Source organism: Salminus brasiliensis, chromosome 22, assembly GCF_030463535.1.
Source record: "Salminus brasiliensis chromosome 22, fSalBra1.hap2, whole genome shotgun sequence".
Lineage (NCBI taxonomy): Eukaryota > Metazoa > Chordata > Actinopteri > Characiformes > Bryconidae > Salminus > Salminus brasiliensis.
In genome coordinates this window covers 24,105,786-24,127,979 of record NC_132899.1, presented here as the reverse complement: position 1 = coordinate 24,127,979, position 22,194 = coordinate 24,105,786, and the positions used below count along the sequence as shown (strand labels likewise).

The 22,194-nt window shown below is 42.3% G+C and overlaps 1 protein-coding gene across 2 annotated transcripts in view; it reads right to left on the bottom strand.

The window, feature by feature from the left end:
• The window catches only part of shisa9a (shisa family member 9a), a 75,853-nt gene extending 54,408 nt beyond the window's left edge, over nucleotides 1–21,445 (bottom strand). For both annotated transcript variants that reach the window (XM_072667821.1, XM_072667822.1), the window contains exons 1-2: nucleotides 20,620–21,445; nucleotides 16,203–16,309 (exon numbers count right to left, since the gene is read on the bottom strand). In XM_072667821.1, the coding sequence (XP_072523922.1) occupies nucleotides 16,203–16,309; nucleotides 20,620–21,140 (628 nt within the window). In that variant the 5' untranslated portion in view covers nucleotides 21,141–21,445. The remainder of the gene's footprint in view (nucleotides 1–16,202; nucleotides 16,310–20,619) is intronic.
• Nucleotides 21,446–22,194: the final 749 nt, after the last annotated feature.

Sequence of the window (22,194 nt, the reverse complement as noted above, 5' to 3'; positions counted from 1 at the left end):
GAAAAGCGTAATTTCTCACCCCAGAGGACACGTCTCCACTGCCCATAGAGTGGTGAAGGCGGTGTACTTTACCCATTCCATGAAGCTCTATCCGCACTGTTCTCGAGTTAATCTGAAGGCCACATGAAGTTTGGAGGTCTATAGCGACTGACTATAGAAAGTTGTCGACCTTTGTGCACAATGCGCCGCAGCATCCACTGACCCCTGCTCTGTCATTTTATGTGGCCTACTCTTTCATGGCTGAGTTACTGTCGTTCCCAACGCTTCAACATTGTTATATTACCACTGACAGTTGACTGTAGAATATTTAGTAGCGAGGCCATTTTACGACTGGACTTGTTGCACAAGTAAAAAATATTTGTAGAAGCAGTCTGCATGCCTAGATGCTTGGGTTGAATTAATGGGTTGATGGGTTGAATTAAACAATGTGTTCATACATTTAATTTATTTAAGTTAGTTTATACAAGCTTTTATTGAATGAACAGTAAAATGAAAAATGAACCAGAGGCCGTTCTCAAGCCCAAGCGCTGTGGTGGTCCTGTGGGGCCCTGACCATTGGAGAAAAGGGTGAAAGGAGACTAACAGACTATGCAGAGAAACAGATGGATACAGTCTGTAATTATAGAACTGCAGAGTGCTCCTATGTTGAAAGTGGAGCATTTAAAGGACCAAGTTCACTCCAAACCAGGGTTGGTCATAATATGCTGATATTTGTTCTAAATATGTTTATATGTATTTGGTTTACAATTAGCCTACACATTTAAAACTGTTTAAATATACCCCACCTGGCTAGCCTGACACCTATACACAACTCGGTGACCAAAACGAAAAGGTTACATTTATACTACAAAAGCAGCCTTCAGGGAGAAGTAACAGCCTGATTACTGTCAAAATTCAAGCAGATGATCAAAAGCACATTCTACTGGAACTACTGTCAAAGTGATTTAGACTGAATTCCATACAGAACATTAGACTTTGCATTAGATTAGAGGAGAACCTTTACCTAACCATGACCCTTGCTCTAATCCTATTCTAAAACTTAACCCAGAACCTCCCCCTAACCCTGACCCTGGCCTGAATCCCAACCCTACTATTCACCTTAACTCAAATATCTAATACTCTAATACTAATCTACAGATTTGATCTTGGATTCTTAAACTAAAGTGAAAAACAAGTGAATTTAGCAGATTCTAGACAATTTGATTCATGTACACTATGACAAATTTCCGTCATAACTGCTACGAAACACAGAAAACTACAATTAAGGTTAGATGATATGGAGCTGAAATGTACCCAGAGGAGGGCACCCAGTCAGATAAACAGACATACGCTAGCTTGAATCTTTCAGCTGGTAAACAGATAGTCTGTAAAGATGTAGTAAACTGGTTCTATTCCAGTACTATGTCAAATGTTTGTGGACACCCCTTCTAATAAATGCATGTAGCAGAAATGTACCCAGAGAAAGGTCTTTTAGATAAACAGGCAAACGCTGTTACCTGCTAGGTACCTCAGCTTGCTCAACTAGCCAAGCCTTTTTCGGTTCATATCGTTCAGCTGGTAAACAGTCAGTCTGTAAAGATGTAGTAAACTGATACAGAACTGTGTACTCGGCTTGTGAACGTTACTAGCTGAACCTTTTTCAGTTCGTATCGTTCAGCTGGTAAACAGTCGGTCTGTGAAGATGTAGTAAACAGTATATATATATATATATGGGTGTTTTTCTCTGGGTACATATATTATATGTGCCATATGAGAAAAACACCCCGGCTTTTAGATTCAGACTCTCAGCTCTTTTCAGCACTTGCTAGGTAGGATTAGCTGGCTCCCTTTGGTGAAGCTCATCACTCATTGTTCTCTTGCTAGATAGAACTAAATTTACTTAGTACCTATCAAAAACTTACACACTTAACACTTAAAAAAATGTATTTAAAATGTTGAAAATGATTGAATAAATGTTTTTGACTAAAACAGTTTTTGTTTTCATGTTAGAATATATAATTATTTTACTGTGCTTAATTTACAGTGTTAAAATGAATATATTCATGTCTTTTGTAGTCTAATATTTGCTGTGATAAAAAATGTGATCATAATTATAGTGCTGTAATTGTCATTTCTTTGACTAGAAATGACAGTATATTATATGTACTTAATGGTAAATTAGATGTACACATATGTAGGCTGTGGGATTTACTCTAGTAACATGCACATGTCTTTTTACAGTGCAATTCATTGAAAGTCTGTTGATCCACTGATGCTTCACTCCAGCTACATCACGGATATCTTGTTGCTGTGTTACAGAGAATGTACTGAGTGTTCATTTCATCTAAAAGGTTCGTAATCTATCAACTATCTCCATTTCCTCTTATTCTGTTTTGGACATTTTGTACCATCTGCGAGTCCCTAGCCTGATCATTGTACTCCCATCTCCTCTCCTCATCTGTTCAGTGTAGTCCTGCGCACACTTCCTGCCCCAGTCTTCTCATCTCGTCTCTCTTCCCTTATCGTCCTCTCAACTGTCATGTCTTCACTTCACAAAGAACCAGCAGTTTCTCAGAGAAGGCCAAAAGGTCTCAGACTATTTTTATGGCTACGTTCAGACTGCTTTTATCTCCCCACCACTCCCAGCACTCTCACTCTCCCCAAATTAATGAAATGAAATGATTCCAGGCCCCTGCCATGCACTGGGTATATTTAAAGAAGCTCCGCACTTCAAACTGCTGAAATATGAAATCATATCCCAGTACCGCCGCCGGTACTTCTGTATAAAGCAATTTTATGCCTATGCTAAAATTCTACAAAAACACAATACTGTAACATCAGCCATAAACTGTCAAATGTTTGTGGACACCACTTCTAATAAATGCATTCAATTACTAGCTACTTTAAGTTGCACCTATTGCTGACACTGATATGCAACAGCAGGCACACACACAGCTTGTCTAGTCCCTATAGAGAAGTACTGCCAATAGAACAGGGCTGGCCAGGCATGGGCTAGAGGGGTATAGCGCCCCCAGCATTGAGCTGTGGAGCAGTGGAGCTGTGTTCTCTGAAATGATAGTTGGTGCAATACTCACTAACGAAAGATAGAGAAGCATGACAGCATGGACTGATACAGTAGAGCAACATTACCCGATTTTACAGAAATATGACTCGTTTTATCAAAGTTACATAGTGCAGCTAGCAGATGTGCTGTAGCAATGATAAAGATGCTATTCACCCTTTTACAGGTCAGTGGAGCATCAAGATTATTTGGAAGCTGTCAAAAAAATGTTGCAAAATGTTGATATCAGCAATGCCCGCCATCACCTCCGTGAACTGTGATGAGAAGGTGGACTCTAGAGAATTAATAGTCGTCACCTGGGAGTTAGTTTCTATTTCTTTTTACTGGGCTAATTTGCTCAGGATCTTGCAGGTCAGGTTGTGGGCTGTTAGGTTCAGGCTTTTTCAGAGTTCTTTTAAACATTTTTCAGTTCACAGACACAAACTGTGGGTTTTTAATGTGGTGATTTATAGACGTTTGTTTCAGAAATAGGCCAGAGCTTCAAAAAAACATGTACATTCAGCTGGTCACTGTATCCAGAAGCTTGATTATCTGTTCATATTAATAGGGTATGTATTTCTAGTCATGCACTCATTTATTTCACAAACTGTACCATCTACAGTTGTACAGCTTTATTCAGCCATGTCACTCCTCTGCTGCGTTCTCTTTACTGGCTTCCTGTAGCTGCTTCCCGCATCAGATTCAAAACCCTGACACTGGCCTACAAAGCCAAGAACGGACCAGCCCCTCCGTACTTGATGGCAATGGTCAAAATCTGCACGATCTGCACCAAGAGCCCTTCCAGCTTCAAGCTTCAAGTACGGCTCGGCTCGACCCGCCATCCCTCAAAATCCACGGAAGACAAGCATCCAGGCTTTTTTCTGTCCTGGCACCAAAGTGGTGGAACGAGCTTCCCCTGGGTGTCCGAATGGCCGAGTCGCTCGCTGTCTTCAAACGCAAACTGAAGACCCTCCTCTTCAGAGAGTACTTGGGCGAATAGTAGAGTTCTATGGACACCTTACTGACTTGTGTTTAGTAGTATCTAAACTTAGAGGTATCTTTGAACTATTAGTCTATTTTAACTAGCTGAGGTTTTTCTTGGGTAAATAGCAAAGCACTTTTGTAAGTCGCTCTGGATAAGAGCGTCTGCTAAATGCCCTAAATGTAAATGTAATGTTTGTCATTCTGGACACATCTAACCACTCTTCATTCTTTACAGTTTCCTGCAATTGATCTGCATGGACTCTATTATCTCACTCACGTTTTCGTCTTGTATAGCTTGACGCCACATTTACCACATTTCTTTTCTCTCTTAATTCAGTTGTGTTTTGCTGTTGTTTTTATTCCTGTTTTGCTTTTTATTATTATAATCCGGTGTTGACCAGTGGAGGATGGGTTCCCCTTTTTCAGTCTTTTGAGGGCGTTTTTCCTTGCCACTGTTGCCACTAGCTTGCTCTTAAGAGGCTCGGACCCGGCTCTCTGTACAACTGCTTTGTAACAACATTGGTTATAAAAAGTGCTATATACATAAATTTTGATTGATTGATTGATTGATTGATAGAGAACCAGTGCTGTGACCCACACTTTTAATATTGCCTAAAATGCATTATTAAAGTTATATTTATTTATAATTCAATCAATAATTAAAAATAACAAGTTATCAGTTAAATAAATTAAATAAATTAAAAAAATTAAGTCAAATTATGTGTGTGTGTGGACTAGAAGCACTGAACACTGCTTGATTTAAGCATGACAGTAACCAAGTACAGAATTTAATATTATATCGAATAAACAAACACTGCAAACCATTATCCAACTCTGACCATGGCTCCTTTAACCCAAAGGCATTAACACCAGAATCAAAGAGAGGGGATTGGGAGCACATTAGAGTAATGTTGGACATGATTGCCTCAGTGGTCAAAGCATTAGATAGGACTTCCAGTTATAAACATTGAGTTTTCCTATTCTAAGGTCTGTACTTAACGGATGCCCTGCAGGTATGGCTACTACTTGGTTGACTGGAGCCCCAAACTCCTGAGAATCGAAAATTCAAGGTTTGGCCTAGCCAAGAATATATCCTTCCCACCCAAATCGCTGCTGCTACTGGCTAAAAGCTGGAAAGTAGCACCGTCCTAACTGTTAGAATGGTAATGTGTACTCCTACTGCTGGACCAGTACACAATACAGAAAGGCTGAGTTAAACACTCCTGACAAACCACTGTAAAGTTTCTGCATCTGTACTTTCCCAAACTTTTCCTTTTAACACTCGCGTGTGCGAGGCGGTTTCAGTCAGTGGTCGATTCCAGCCGTCTGCTGCACACAGCTCCAATAAACACCAGATAATAGATTCCTGCTGCTTCTTTGGGAAAGCCAATTAAGGTAATTAGTTTGAGCAAAGGTATTGGAATGAACCCCTCGGACTGTGTGTGTGTGTGTGTGTGTGTGTGTGTGTGTGTGTGTGTGTGCATGCACGCGTGTGTATGTGAGCATGAGTGCGGAAAACAAAAGGAGATTGGTAAAGGAATACGACTCTCAGGGATGTAATCAGTAATGTATTACTGCTTAGTTGTGGTGGCTAGAGGGAAGACTGGAAGACACAACTGGGGGAATTTAAGCACACACTTCAGATTTGAAAAAAACTAAAATGTAAAAATGTTAAATTCAATTCAACTTAAAGCAGCATTATGTGACACCTGGTATTTTTTGCTTCCATGCTCCTCCTACAGGTGGGGAGAGTAATACACTGCAGTAATATAATTGCACTTTGAGCCCCCTTTCCCTTGTGCCACTTATGAATTTTACAAGCTCAGAGATAAAGAACCATCCCAGAAACTGAAATGGACCGGCTCAGTAGAGTCAAATTACAGGATTTTACACAAATATGACTCAGGTAAAGCAGCATTGTCTAGTTCTTGTGAGCGTTTTCCTGCCAGCTTCTACTAAGTGTGCATGAGGGCAGTTTTTGAGTAGCAGAGTAGCAATGATAGCGGCACTGTACTCCTTTTCACAAGTAACCAGAATATTAACATGATTTTAAAGCTCTTATAGGCACCACCACTTAGATGTAGCCATGCAAAGGTTGGAGGAGTGCCACATGGAAGCCTTTGGGTTTTTTTTTTTAATGCAAGTCTAAAAGCTAGCAGACTTGACTACGGCCTCTTCAGCTAGCTAACAGCACACCGTGCCAGCTGGACTCTGCCCCGACCAAAGTCACACACTTAATGAAATCCAGAGCAGGAGCTGTGGGGAACTTAATCAGTAGTCAAGAGCCAATTGCACGAGTCTTACAACCAGAAGAAACCAGTGCACGACCAGTGCAGAAGAGTTGGCAACCCTGTGAGATTTTTTTTTTTATTATTTACTTGATCCTTTTTTTTTTATACCCGGGGTAGGTAGACCTCGGAGGACAGCGTGGCCCCCCAGCTCAGATGCAGCAGCCTTTGTCAGAGCCTCTGAGATGACCCTTTTACAGTCAATTTAACATTTCATTTTATTCAGTGTACATAACCCTGGAGAGTGTTGTTGCACCTACTTGACGGAAGATTGGGTGACCGATGTGGCAAAAATATGTACAAGTAGCACGTCTGTGTGCACCTCGAGGAAAACAATAAAATACCAGAGTGGGCCAAAGGCCTTGCTCAAGGGTCCAACAGTGGCAGCTTATCAAACCTGGGTATCAAACCCATAACCTTGATCAATAACCCAGTGTGTGTTTGTTCCCAGTCTATTAGAATTATTTATAGCTCCGTTCATCATTTAAAAAAAAAAAGCCTTTTTGATTTTCAGAAAGTTTTATGGTACAAATAATGTCATAAAGCAGCACTGTTTTACATAACATTTATGAACATTATGTAAAACGTTCTCAGAATGTTAAGAAAATGTTTTTGTGACCTACAAATAAACTTAAGAATATAACAAATAATGTCAAGATTAACAAACAATGTTGAGGCAACGTTGTATGAATCTTTATTTATTAAGTTTTAGGAATCATAACTTAATGTTGAGAGAATGTTCTTCTGATGTTTTTTAAAAAACGTTAATAAATGTTACATAAAAATGTTTTTAAATGTTCAAACCTAATACCTAATCTTCATTAGAACGTTCATTAGAATGTGTTCATAGAATGTTTAGAAAATGTTAATATAGCGTAAAGCTGTCCTTGTAATGTTGTAGCAACGTTACCAGAATGTTAAAAACGTTACATAACAACTTTCAACGAACTTTCAAAAACTTGCCAGATTTAACATTTCAGGATACCATAAATTGTAATGTTGAGAGAACGTTCTAATGAAGATTTTCAAAAATGTTAATAAACGTTACATAAATATGTTCTGAGAACATTCTGAAAACATTTTGATAACCTAAAACTTAGGTCCTCGTAACATTGCAGCCATGTTACCAGAATGTTAAAAACCGTTTCATAACGACTTTCTAGAAACGTCTAGAAATCTTGGCAGATAATAAACATTACATAAATTTGTTCTTAGAATGTTTTGAAAAAGTTTCGATAGCATAATGCTGTCCTCATAATGTCGTAGCAACGTTCCCAGAATGTTAAAAAATTAGGAATTTCCAATTAAAAATTCTAACCAATCAGTATTGAAAACACTGACTCCAAACTTTTGAACAATCGTTTAAATCAAAATGATCTCTGATGAGACTGGTCAGCATGCAGAGTGGATCGTGATTATGACCGGGAGGCTAATGTTTAGAATCTCTCTCTGAAAGCCAGAACTGATCTTCTGGAGATAAGTCCTAACTGGATGTGGCAGAGTGACTTTCCGTTGGCGTCTGTTGTTGGCTTCATGATGACAGCAGCGTCAAACTCATTGGTTTCGGCGTCTCCATTTGCGTATTAAAACCAGCGTGTTCACATTAGACAGTATCTTCTGCTTCTGTATTTACTGTATTAACTTCTGAACTTGCCATGAAAGATGTGGTCACATCTTATCATCTAAATATTCCAGTTCTAACATTGTCACATTCATATCAGATGGCCAGCTTTCTTTTTATTTATTTATTAATTTATTTATTGATTTATTTTTTCCCTAGGTAAAAGTTTTATGATAGTTTTTTTTTGGCCTGGAGTAAAACCTCATTACATCCCCAGAGGTGAGTAGTAAGATCTACTAGGACTGTTTACTAAGATTCAGCAGTAATTCACTAATTCACAAGACATAAACACACACAGCAAACGCATGTTGCTACCAACTGTGACAGGGCTCACAAAAGTGACCGCTGAGCAAACTGTCAAAGCCTCTGTGTCCAATGGCACCTACGGTCATAACTATTTGAACTATATTGGAAAATGTTCAACACATGCTAAGCTGTGACCGAGAATTCCCCACAACCACAGGCTGCAAAACTTCACCCCATACTTAGAAAAGACGATGCTTCAAAGGGTTCTTCAAGCCACTTTTGCTTCCATTAGGAACCATGTTTGCAATAGGGATGTGAGTGTCAAGAGCCTTATACAGATGTAAAGGTTTTTCACACTCATCTATTACAAACAGGGGTTCTCATGTGGCATTGCTTGAAGAACCGATGTTACATTTTACACTGTTGATTCATTGCTTATAAAATCAAACGCTTTAACATGGACCTCACCACCTCATACATGTCAATTAAGGTATTCCTATTTGGGCTATTGTGGGGTTTGCTTCCCATTCGAATTTCAGTTCCCCCTTAAAAGCTGCAGCAGTTACATTCAGGCACCCTGACCATTTAAGGTAGAACTGAACAGAGGTTTGCTGCTTATCTGAATAAGAAGCAAGCCTCAGCCTCACGGTGCAGGGCATGCCCTGCTAAGTATTTTCCATTCATTATACGGAACTCCACTCCGTCACTTAAAGCACTGCTACATAAGAGCAAAGCCGTGGAAAGAGAGGACTGAGAGCGGCCTTCTCTTTAAAGCAAAGTGAGCAGTTAAAGCATGAACCATGAACTGTCTTTAAAGCCGACAGTTCATGGTTTTGGGATTAAGAACAGCAGAGTTGCAGGCTGGGTCTGAGCTCCAACGAAAACAGGACAACTGCTTTTCAAATTTCCCTTCTGAAAACCCCAGCCAACAAGCTCATGTGGGGCTCACATCGATGGAACATGGGCTAGGTGGGTTCCAGGTGGGCACAAGCTCTGAATGGGTTTTTATGCATCCCAAATGGGCCCTATCGTTACAGCCCACCTTAATCTCACATGGGACCCAACTAGGCCCCATATGCAGTATCAGTAGTACCCCTGATGGGACCCATGTGTAACCCTTGCTGGGCCCACTGCTGACCGTGGTGGGTATCCATATGTGGGGCCAATGTGCAACCCGAGGACAATAAGGTATACTCTGTAATATAGAATAAACTATGACCTGAAAGTACATGGATAGTAGAAATAAAGAAGCATGAAGGGTTGGAACATAACTTAAGCTTTAACATTGAAATCCAAACCATTTTAATTTCTCATAAAACAGAAATAATATTAAATGGAATAAACTCTAATATAATACTTAGTTTCTTATAATCTTTCCACTCATTTTCAGTGGAACACAGTGGAAGTCTGTGATTGGCGGGAGCTACACTTTCAAATTCAATGAATTTTTTTCTGCCATAAATTCTCACTCATCAGAGGAACAGGCCAACAGATTCCACATGATTCCACATAATTCCACTCCAGCCCTGCAGACTAACTCAATGGTAAAGCAGCTTCGAATTAATAACCTTAACCTCGATTGTGAAGGCTGCTCTGAAACACCACAGAATAATGAACAGTAAACCTGGGTGCTGCATCAAGGCTGAAGTAAAACACACAGCAATTAATTAAGCTATTCATTAGGTGAACTAATGGAGTGCCATTAGATTGGCATTGGCCTTGATCTTGTACCCGAGGAACGTTCAAGAGCTCCCTTTCTTTGTTCAGACACTCAGAAACTACTAAAATTATGGCTGGGTAATTATTCAGAAATGAACTGAAACTGATATTCAGAGCCTTAAATCGGAGTAATCTAGCTAAAGTCAATTATTTATTTATTTATTTTGAATTCTGTTAATATTTTACTCCTTTTACCCACTGTGTGTCTTCATGTACTGTCCTTTACACATACTGCTGCATGTGTAGTCACGTAACTCCGCCCTGTCCTGTCTGTGATGTGGAAGCAACATGGAGGAGAGCTCAAACCCGAGCCGAATGATCAACTCGAGCAGCATTTCCACCTTATTTTAGAGTGAATGCAGTCTGAAGTAGGCTACTGCTGTGGACACTGATGATAAAGTAGCTAGTTGTGCTAGCCCACCATTTCAACAGGCTATTTAACACTATTTAGAGCAGAGCTGACTAGCTTTCTAACACAACACAAGTGCTACAGATGTCACATGTCTGCGTCTGGTTGTGTCTGGCACCCCGGGTGGTCCACTGGACTAAGGTGCTGTCACTGTGATCAGAGGATCGCAGGTTCGAATCCCGGCCATGCTGTTAGCCATCAGCACCCGAGGCCCGAGACAGCACAATTGGCCTTGCTCTTTTTAGGTGGGTAGATGCAGCACTTTCCTCCAGGTGCGTTGGTTGCCCTGCAAAGTTGCATCGGCAGCAATTCAGTAAATTAGTGTCTGGGTGTGTGCTAGTCCACCCTCACTGGTGTCAGGTTACGTATGGGTAGGGTGATTGGCAGTTTAAATTGGGGGAAATTGGATGAGAAAAACCAAACCAAACATCGGAACATCTGCTCTTACCATTTCAAACCAACACCAGCACATCCTTATCCAAAGACATGACACATAACACATTAGCCTAACCTAGCTTAGAGCCTCACCTGTACCCGACATGTATGCTTGAACAGAGCTTCATAACTGCACCAGTTCTCTGGGTAAGGAAGTTCTGGTGTTGGTTCTCCTTTCACAAAACTGCAAGAGCAGACGTATGGACGGTTGGGTGGGTTAGCGCCTTCAACCATAGACGCAGGTCCTCTTCTTTGAAATGTGGTGGAAATAAGTTAGATATTTTCCCATTCCGATCTTTTTTGTTTTGTGTTGTGTTTGCGAAATTCTCCTCCTCTTCTAGTTATTATGCAATGTTATATTGGTATATACAACATATACTGATATCAGTGGGTCCGTTGTTGCACCGGACGTTCTACACAAAATAAACCAAGATGGCCACCCAACCCCCGCCCTCTTGTTTAATGGAAAATATGATGGATAGAAGCATTAATTATTCAGGATTGAGGTAAAATGTTCAATTAATCGTGATACTGGCTTGAGGTCGTATCGCCCTACACAGATCTTTTGTTTTTGGGATAAAACTGACTTCTCCACTTATTCATCCTACAGCAGTTCAGCCCTTTTATATACATAACACACATTGTGATTGATGAGGCTGATTAGTGTGGTGAGATGGGATCTGCACTATATAAACATCTTTCAACCCTGTGGTCCAGGTGCTTGGTTTGATAAAGAACAATCGATACACCCTGGCTGTGTTTCAGTCAGCCTGAGATGTGGGAAAGTGATTATAGCTGTTAGGCCACAACATAAATGCATGGCAGTGACATCATCGCCATGAAGTATCATTACCTCAGTGATGAAACGAGAAGGACAGATCCGCGGCTACGTTCTCTTGTTGATATCTATGCCGCGCTCTGTGTCGCTGCTGTGCACATGCTGTATATTCAGGCTGAGAAGCATGCAGGGAGGTGATGTAATCGCTCTGGAGCAATTGAGGAAAACGGTTAGATGTTCTAGACTGATCCCAGCGTTAAACAATCACAATACGCTGAACTGCAGAACAGCTGAACAGCCAATGCCCACGGGACCTGGCGTAAATAGACCTCGGCTTTCACACTAGGAATTAATTCTGTAAACATTCGGATGGGAGAAATGTAAACAACAAACACAACACCAGCAGCCAAAGAAAATCCTCATCCACATTACCCACAATTCATGCCCATTTTCATTCATCTCTACTGCTTGACTAGAGTCTGTTTTTATAATATACAGTCTTAAGCAAATGATTAGGCACCCCTGATCACTCATACTTTCTAAGTGCTGCTAGTCTGTGCTAACAGAACCTCTCAGAGCCTGTTTACACCTGGCTTTAACATGCCTTTCATATCCAGATCATACCTGCACGTACGTTGCCTGAATTCTCTTGCCTTTCCAGAAATGCCTCCCCAGCATGACCAGATTCAACACTTATTTAATTTCCATTTTACTTCCAGGGGATTGCGCCTGCTTCCGAGGAACAGTAGGGGTTCCACAATGCAGTGGGTTCGCACATTCCTGCAGCAGCTCTATCAGAAAATGTGAAGGACCATTGAAACTACAAGTGACCGCGCTTTGTAATATTGCCAGCTGTGATCGATCATGTAACGGTAAAGAGGCACGAGCATGCATACACACACACACACACACACACACAAGCTGCAATCTAAAGCCTGGCTGCAGACATCATAGGGCAGTTCCTCAATAGGACTGTCCTATGAAAACAAATGGACTGCATGGTGACTTTACCAGTAAGGCCTCTTGCAACTGTGGAGCGAAACCTGGAGCCTGTTGCATTGTGTCTCTTGCCTTTTAAAGTCTTATTAATTTATTCATTATAATGATATAAATGGACATTAATTATTAAACAAACTCTGCTCCGGGGGCTTCGTTTTCCTCCATTTTCATGGTGCAGTCTTTTGTATGTGCTGCATTGTTAGGCTGTATATGGAGGCTCCTTCACTTTGGAATAGCTTTCTATGACACAGCGGCTGAGAAATGCCGTCTAGGCTTTGGAACGCAGCTACAGAGCGAGACACAGGAAGATGGAGACAGTGAGAAAAGTAAGAAACCAGCATTCATAACTAATAATTACCTGTGTTAACTTTTTCAACAGGCATAGTATTTTCACTGGTTGGACTGTATCTGGACACAGAATGCACATTCCGTTCACACTTGTGTCCACATGTGTGGACGAGATCCGTCTCTGACCAACTCTGAATGTGGTTTGAGTTGTTATGTCTTTACAACACGTCCTCTGGGTGTTTACACCAAGCTGTTTGTGCAGTAAAGTGAAATCCGAACGTGGTCCGATCACCAAAAATGCATCAATGCAAGATGTGAACTCCAATCCGATCTTTTTCTTCACGGGAGGCAGATTTGTTACTTGCATGGCAGTGTGAACAGGAAAAAACACGGTGAGTAGGACATTTCCGATTCGGATCTGGGCCGCTTTTATCTGTGGTACTGAAATCCCAAATGTATTGTATCCGGTAGACCAGCCAGGACGGACATTATTTTATTTATTTATTTATTTTAACGACAATCCAACTCAATCCTCATCTCGAGTTCATGAAAACTCTTACAGCAACATCGCCAAAATGCCTGTTACTATGGTTACACTTCACGTTTTTCCTTAAGCAGGACGAGCCAGAGAGCACGGTGCTCTCTATTAATGGAAAACTCAAACAGCTCTTCATAATCAGGGTTTCTTCAAGGATATCTTAAAAGAGAGAGAAGAAAAAGAGTCAAAGGAGCTTCTGCAAATGAAGCTATTCCTCGCGGCAGCTAAACTAAAAAAAAAGTTCCCACACGTCCTGAAAAAAGACTCTTTGTCCAGTCATGGAAAGTCCTGGGAAATAAGGGACTAGATGGACCAGATATATGATATATTCAGTATCGAGATTGTACTCTGATGCCCTATTTATGAAAGTAGTGTATCTGTCCACATTACAGGGTAATATTACATCAGCATGATGTCGTTCTGTTTAGCGTTAGAAATAGATACGTAATTCATGACTCAGTATACTAAAACTGTCATTGAGGAATAGGACACTATGTAACACATGCCTTTTAAGCTTTCTTTGTTAATCATCAGTTGTTTAACTATGTTAGAAACTTAATAACCTAATATTTAACCTGTAATTATCATGTCATGTTAGCTAGCAAGCAACTGATATCAGGAAACATTAAATATTGCTATATATTGGACACTTGTATGATATAAATTGGATGTATATTGTTGCATATAGAAGGCATAAAAAATGTTGGATCATCTTCCACAGTTAAACACAGAAATCAGCAAGTTCACTCTTCCCTATAAACTGGATTGAGCACAAAAAGCTTTTTCTGGCCTCACGTGAAACTAGTCTATTAATCGTATGGGATGAATGTGCCTGGTTGAGCATGGACGTTGTTTTGCACAAGTGGTTCGGTTCAGCAGGATGCTCTGTTTACACTACTGCCAGATACAATCCACATTAAGAAGACAATGTGACCAAAATGACCAAACAAAATAATCCGATTTGAGCAGTGAATCAGATTCGGCCTACTCTCACATCTCTTAAAATCACCAAAGTGAGCCTTACACAGCACTGTAAATATTAACCCTTCGACCACACAAAAAGCATGGCCCACATGCGTCCTTTCCATTGGCATAGGTGTTAAGCAATACGTCCACTTGAGGGCTAGTTCAGAGTCAAGCGTTTTTGACAACAGCAAACATGCTGACAGTGGAGTAGATTGTGATAATGTACAGATAGATAAAACTGCCCCCACGGTTTCCAGTGGTGCTGCTCTGTTCTATCCGTATACATAAGCTTTCCAAGAACATGCACAAATACAGTCAAACTGAATGCAGAGTATGGACAGAAGGCTCCAGCCATATCCGTTTTTAGCGTGAAGCATAATTACGCCTTAATAATACCGTGATGTCCCTACCAACCCTGATTTTCATTTTGTTTGTGTTACAAACTTACCATTTAAACATCTAAACAAGAATATGCTTCACACTTCAGTCTCATTTAGTGTTACTCTGATTTAATAAATCAGTAATAAGCAGCTGACTTGTGTTCTAAAAGTGCTCTCACACTGAAACCCTCCTAGGGCGTCCAGCAACAAAGGCTGTAAAGTGCTTTCTTATGCTAGGAAACACTCACTGAAAGCTGGGATTCCACATTCATACTTGAGGCCCAGTTCCTCTGGAGGCAGATTTTAATGAGTCTGAATTAGAAAAAACACTTTGAGAACACCAGAGCGGTTGGAGAGCCACATTTGAAGGTTAGGTGCCTTGCTCAGGGGTAGCTCAGCCAGAAATTAGGAGGGAGAAAGCGTTTTTTCTTCATTCAGCTTCCCACACTTCCTGCCAGTCCAGGGGATCGAACCAGCAACCTTCTGGGGTCCAAGTTCGATTCTCTAGTCATGGCTAAAATGGACAAGCACAACATCTCGTGTGTGCATAGTGTTTAAAATGCTATTTTGTTTAGTTTGGTACTGCCAGTTAATCCATCCGATCATAGCTCCATCTAGCACTAGCAATGCTCCTGACACTAGGAGGGTAAAGACTTAACACACATCCTCTGATACATGCAAAGAAGCCACGCCTCTTTTCAGACAGCCATCATTGCAGGGTAGAGGAAATCGCTTGGTCCCCAGGACCAACGCACCAGGTAACAGATGCCACTGCTGGCCAACATTGCTTTAAGAGAGCATGGTCAGTTGTGCTCTTTCGGGCTCCAGTCACTGATGGCAAAGGCTTGAGGTAACTTACCTTTTTACTTTGCTTTTTCAGAACAACCCAAAGCACTCAGCAAATGGTACAAACAGACTTTGATTGGTCACTTTTAGTGCATTATAATCATGCTGCTCATTACATGTCTACACCGAGCAATATACTGGGGCCATGGTTAGAGCACTGGGTTTTTGATTACTGGGTTATTGCACAGGGTTGTGGGTTTGATACTAAGCTGCCACAGTTGGGCCCTTGAACAATACCCTATGCTCTAACCCTGGCTTTCAAAGCTGGGATATGCACTTTACTGTTGCTGTCTTTATTGTTGGATGCACCGAGTGAACATGTGAATTCTGAACGCTGAGGGCACCAAAATTGTGACAATAATGTGTCTTTGTCACATTACATGCTTTTCTAAGAAAACAGATTTGAATAATCTCAGCACATTTGAATCATCTCTCAATACGACTAAAACTATCAATCAAAGTGTTGTCATGTGTCACCAGTAGCGCTGTACCATTGCTCAGCACATTCCTGCATATACTGTGCTACTGTGTCTAAATACAAGTCTATCCACCCTAACACTTTAATACGCCCATCTCTTGATGTGCAGCAGTGCATCGCCGGCTCGTGTTCCAACACGGCTGTTGAAGTGCCAGACTGAGACAAAAGCAGCTCCAGAGTGACTTACGCATGTTGTTGGCCCTGGCCTGCATGTTTTCGTAGTGCTGCGCGTGCATGCCGATGGCTTCTTCATGTTCCACCTGACAGGCGCCTTGCATCACACTGGCTACAGCTCTGTTGAGAGGCAGAAACAGCACTGTAGTTAACAATACAGATGACTTCATAACACACACACACACACACACTGTAGCTTCACTGTTAGCTTCTTCTACACTCATCAACAAAAGAATTCTTTGCCAATTTTTCATCCAGTTTAGTCTTTTTCCCCACCCACTAGCTGGCGGCCCCCCACCACGACATGATGCTACCAGTGCTGGGAGAGTGAAGCTTAGCATATGACCAGACAATCGCTGAACTACCACTAATGCAGTGAGCCTGGACAGCCCAAAATGCTCAGAGGAGAATGCTAATTGATTAGCGTTGATTAGTACCACACCGAGTGATGGTTTGGGGGGGGTTGTGGAGGGTCACCCTACCCACCCACAGAGGGCGAGGGCAATTTTGATATCTGGAAATCCCAGCCACACATGACTATTGCATGCCCGAGGATCTAACAGCACATTGGGGATGGCTCTAATGCACTTCCATGGGGCTTGCAAGTTCAATCCTGAGCCATGCCACTTTGCCATCAGTGGCTGAGAGTTTGTGAGAGAGCACAAGGCCCGGCACTTTCCTCTGCATGTATCGGAGGACACATGAGCATTGGAAACATTGCTAGCTACCAACTATATATATATATATATATATATATATATATATATATATATATATATATATATATATATATATATACACACATATATATATATATATATATATATATATATATACATATATATATCAACATCCCACAATGAATGGACCAATAGAAATGGTCCAAAATTTCCATTCACTCCATTTATGGAAATGAAGCTTCAAAAGCAGCCCACTGATTTTGTAATGTCACAAAAACCGACTATTTCACACACTGTGTATCCACCTACTACCAACCTATAGCAGTTTAGCCCCGCCCATTCGCGCTATAGGTAAAGGAAGTGTTTCAGCTCAGCATATGCAAAAGTTTAGGCACCCTTGGTTCAACTATATGCCTTGTTGATTTGTTGACGTTCAATTTTTAGAGCACAGTCACTGTTCGTTTGCTGCATTTCACATGTGCCGGGGTGTACGTATCTTATCGACAATATGTCAAATTGAACAAACGTACAGTAATTTGTCGTTGTGTGTGTTCTCTGTAGAGAGTCTTTGGTACATGAACTCACACAGACATCTCAGAGCACCTCAGGGAGAAAGAGGAAGTAAAAAATCCTTTCTACGACTACAGTTTACTCCGTTTATAGTTCACACTGCACCGCGAGGGCGGTTAGACAGCACCTCTACATGTTACAGGTAAACCAGTGACCACTAACCCTCATTGCTGGCTGCAGCGTTTCCACACACTAAACATTCATCACACAGCTAATGGGGGACTTCAGAAAGTGGTCATCAGTTATGTTAGTTAGATCAGGTGTGGCCGGTAGTGGACTGAGGTCAGAGTTGGTCAGTAAATGTTCAGGAGCAGTGTTGGTGACAATGACAACTAGACCTGCTAATGGCTTTACTGTCTTAAAAATAAATGTCCCAAAAAAAGTTCTATTACAGGTTGTCAGTGCCTCGGGCAATCATTTTTGTAAAGGTGGTGGGTTGAGTGTGAGGAACCTTTTAAGGGTTTAAAGAAGCTCAACATAAGATTAAGGTTCTGGGAAAAACCCTCTGAACCCTTCCATTATGTGAAAGTTTTCAAGGTCCATCACACTCACACTCCTTCACTGATGGTTTTAATAAAACCAAAAGTGGTTCCTCTCAAAGAATGGATCACTTAAAGAACCCTTTGTGGCCCCTTTTATTTTTGGACATGCTCTTCTTAAAAGAAGGGTTCTTCAAGCGTTTTTTGGTACAGGTAATGGTTCTACCTGGCATAAGGCCATGAACCCTTAAAGAGCTATTTGTAGGCTTAAATGGTTCTTTGCCTGGTTTAGGTGTTCTTTGGATTTATCTAGAGTCTTCTAGAAAACATTTCTGTAGTCCCCAAAGAACCCTTTTTTCAGTGCTATATAGAACTCTATGTGCTTCCATAAATGCAGCTATAACAATTTAACACTGTACTTCAGCCATTAGCCTGTGCTCTTCTATAAAGGTTCTTTGTAGGTAACTTGTAACCATGGTATAGCCATGTTTATAAGGTTCTTTAAAGAACAGGTTTTTGTGTCATAGGGAAGAATCATTTATTGATGCAAAGAAAGTGGTTGTTTGAGTGTCCCCGGTTCTATATAGAACCCTGTGAATGTTCCCATTAATAAAGAACCCGTAACCCCTTAACCCAGAAAGGCTTATTACACACTAAGGCGTGTTGTTCAGTAACTACAGGGACTTCTGTACAGACTGGTGGGGCTTTTCTTTGGTAACAGAAGTTGTTTTTAGTTTTTCACTTTTGGACCTAATTTGAATCTGGCTGTTGTTCTGTAGTTTGACGGAAAGATGATGGCTGAACCAATAGAAATGCTTCTACATTAAATAATCTGTCTAGATTGACCATCACTGCAACGTAAAAAGGTTCATTTCCTTCGACTCACACTCTCAGAAGAAAGGTTCTATGTAGTATTAAAATGGTCATTTTACTCCTGACATTAGTGGAACCTTTTCTAGTGCTATATAGAACCGTTTTAACCAGGTTCACCAAAGATCCATAGATACAATAGCCGTCTAACCAGGAAAAGAACCATTTAGGCTTTCAGAAGAGCCCCTTTTTCATGATGTAGGAGAACACTGGGGTATCCCTTTGAAGCACCATCCCTTAAAGGTTCTTTGGGGAACCAAAAGTGCCAGGACAAAGCAAAGCAGAACATACAGCACATATGCACAGAGCTCTGTGGTGTGAACTGTGGAGCTGTGCGCTGAGCGCTGTCCGTGGTGCTGAAAGTGAACAGAAGGCAGCCAGTGGCAGCCTGGTTTACATGTGGGTCCAGTGGCTCACAGCAGCACGTCCTCAGCCTTCAGCTCACTCTGACCTGCATCTACGTGTGGCCACCTGCCCTCACATGACCACTTTAGGTGTTCATTCAGCCCTGGGTGGGGGGGGGGCTGCTGTTCTTTTCATAGCAGCACCTTGAAACGGAGCGCGAGGCTCAGCAGGCAGCGCGTAAAAAAGCATGCGGTGGGCAAAATGCAAGCACGCGCACTGTCACCCACCCCCCCCCCAAAAAAAAATATCCTGAGGGATTTTCAACTCCTCTCAGTCCCTTATGCTCAGTGTATTAAGAGGAGGAGAGGCTGCCTCAGGCTGGCATGGTGCTGTAGAACTGCAATGCCTCGTCTACACGTACAGGTTATGAACTGTGCCTTGTGGAGATTTCCACCAGCTCTCGTCTTGCCCAGCAATTGGTCTTTGTTTTAGCTGGTGCACAGCATGCGCAGTGGGCTGCAGACAGTGCAAACAATGCGCCCGGGCGCCCACTGTAGTTTGAGCGCTTCTCGCTTCTGAGTATTAAAGGGATGCTTCAACATTAGTTGATATTGATCTCCATCTGCTCCGTTTGAAGCATAGAGTCAAGTACCACAGACTTTCATTTTGCCTGTGTTTCAAAGAACAGAAAAGGATGGATTTCAAATATACTTAGAACAGAAGTCAATGGGCAGCTGCTCCCATTGTTCGTTGGCTACGCTTTAGCACCTGCCCATTTCTGCCCATTGACTTCTATTATAAGCTTGTCTGCTCTTTTCAGGGTACAGACCAGCTGTTGTCCATGGTAACCTATATCTGTTATATATATATATATATATATATGTGTGCTACAGACACAGCAGGTCGAGATTTTAAAAAAGTGATGGAGTATGGAAACCATGGTAACCAGTGTTGTTGTTTTTTTCCCCTCTCCTTTCATCAGAAGTGTTTTGCAGATCAAACATCTCAGCTCGACCCAAACCCTCCCGGGTCATCTAAGCCTAACCCTGAATAGTGTGCATGCGCCCAGACGCAGTGTCCACACTGTATTGTCTATGGGCGTTTGTGCGCTTCTTGGGGACTTGCCTATAGTGACGTGTTCGAGTATTAAAGGGATACTTCAACGTTGGCTGATGGTGGTCTATATCTGCTTGGTCTGAGGCATACAGTCAAGTACCACAGACAATAAACCTCCTGTGTTTAAAAGAACAGAAAAAAACACTGATTGAAAATGTACTTCTAATAGAAGTCAATGGGCAGATGCTGCTGTTGTCGCTTTCATTGACTTCTATTAGAAGCGAGCTCTGGATTAATGGCTTTTCTGCTCTTTTCTGAGCACAAACCAGTTGTCGTCCATGGCAACCTGGACAGAGGATGAAAAGTGTGAGAGTATGGAAGCAGTAGAAACCAGTGAAGTTTTCCCTCCATCCTTTCTCTCCACACCTACCGTGTCATGTTCTCCCTGTGCGGCCGCTGCGCCTTCTCTAGTCCAAGTTTGGTAAATATCCCCACCAGGGCCATGATGGCCACCACGCCGCAGATGACGTAGACGATCATGTTGGTCTTATCCTTGGTCGGGTCGTGCCTGGGGTCGTTCTTCTTGTATGGCGTCTGGCCCTTGAGCCACACGGGCGTGTCGTAGTTCTTGCACGTGCTCTGGTCCAGGCGCGAGTCTTTGTACGCGCAGCAGAAGCGGAAGCCACAGGTGCCGCAGCAGTACAGGTAGCTGCCGGTCTGGCAGACGAACGGGGGGTCCCACTGGCCCATCACGTCGTAGTAGCCCCGGCACTCGTCCTGCGTGTGCGGCGCCTCGGACACGGGGCCGCCGCTGTCCTCCTCCCGCGAGCCGTTGGAGCCCGCGAGCATGATGAAGCCGTCCAGCTGCTGCTCGGGCTCGCCGTCCGCGCGACACACCAGCACCATCACTTTCACCAGCAGGTACTCGAAGAGCAGAGCTGTCCGTTTCATCCTGCTGCTGCCGCCGCCTTCCCGACTGAGCACTTCTCTTTGTGGAGAGAGGGAGAGAGATAGAGAGAGAGAGAGAGGGGGAGAGAGAGGGAGAGGGAGAGAGAGGGAGAGAGAGAGAAGTTGACGCTAGCAGTCGTCAGAAGGCGTAAATCCAACTGGAAAGGCATACAGCCGCGCGCAAACGCTCCTCATCTTGCACAGGGTTTGGGCGCGGAGCGCGCGCTCGGCGTGGCTCTCGTGCGGCGGATGCGCTCAAGTCCCGGCGCACAGGCGCAAAGTGCAGCCGCGCGCGCTACACGCATTACACTGACTCAAGAGAGAGTGAGCGAGACGGAGAAGCTCGAGCGCAGACATAGTAGGAGGAGGAGGAGGAGGAGGAGGAGGAGGAGGAGAGGGAGGGATTAGACAACGCTGCGCGTGCCGAAGCCGTAAAGTTAATGTGCGTACCGTGCGCGCGCTCCGTGGTCGTATTACTGAACACCTGTATCCAGTCCAGGTAAACCAACAGTAAAGGGCTGTGGTTCCTGCGAGAGCACCAGACTCTCAGTCTGCTGCTAGAGCCATTCTACCTGGTTCTGTATAGAACCCTCTATTAGAGGTTTTTCATGTAACCAGACAAAGAACCATTCCAACGTTCTAATGGTTCTTTGAGTTGGCATAGTTCTATAAAGAACCGTTGAAATCTTTGAAGACCCCCCTTTGAGGGTGTACATTCTAAGCTATAAGGTCTACGTAGTGCTGAAAATGGTTCTTTGAGTTGGTATAGTTCTATATGGAACCATTGAAATCTTTGAAGAACCCCCTTTGAGGGTGTACATTCTAAGCTATAAGGTCTACGTAGTGCTGAAAATGGTTCTTTGATTGTTCTTTAATTGGGTACTGGAACCATGTTTACAAGGTTTTATACAGAACCCTTTATTTAGGTTTTTTATTGTATTTGGAGAACAATGTAACCAATCAAAGAACCATTTAAACATTCTAATGGTTCTTTGAGTTGTCATGGTTCTATATAGAATCCTTACCTTAACTAAAGAATCTTTGAAGAACCCCCTTT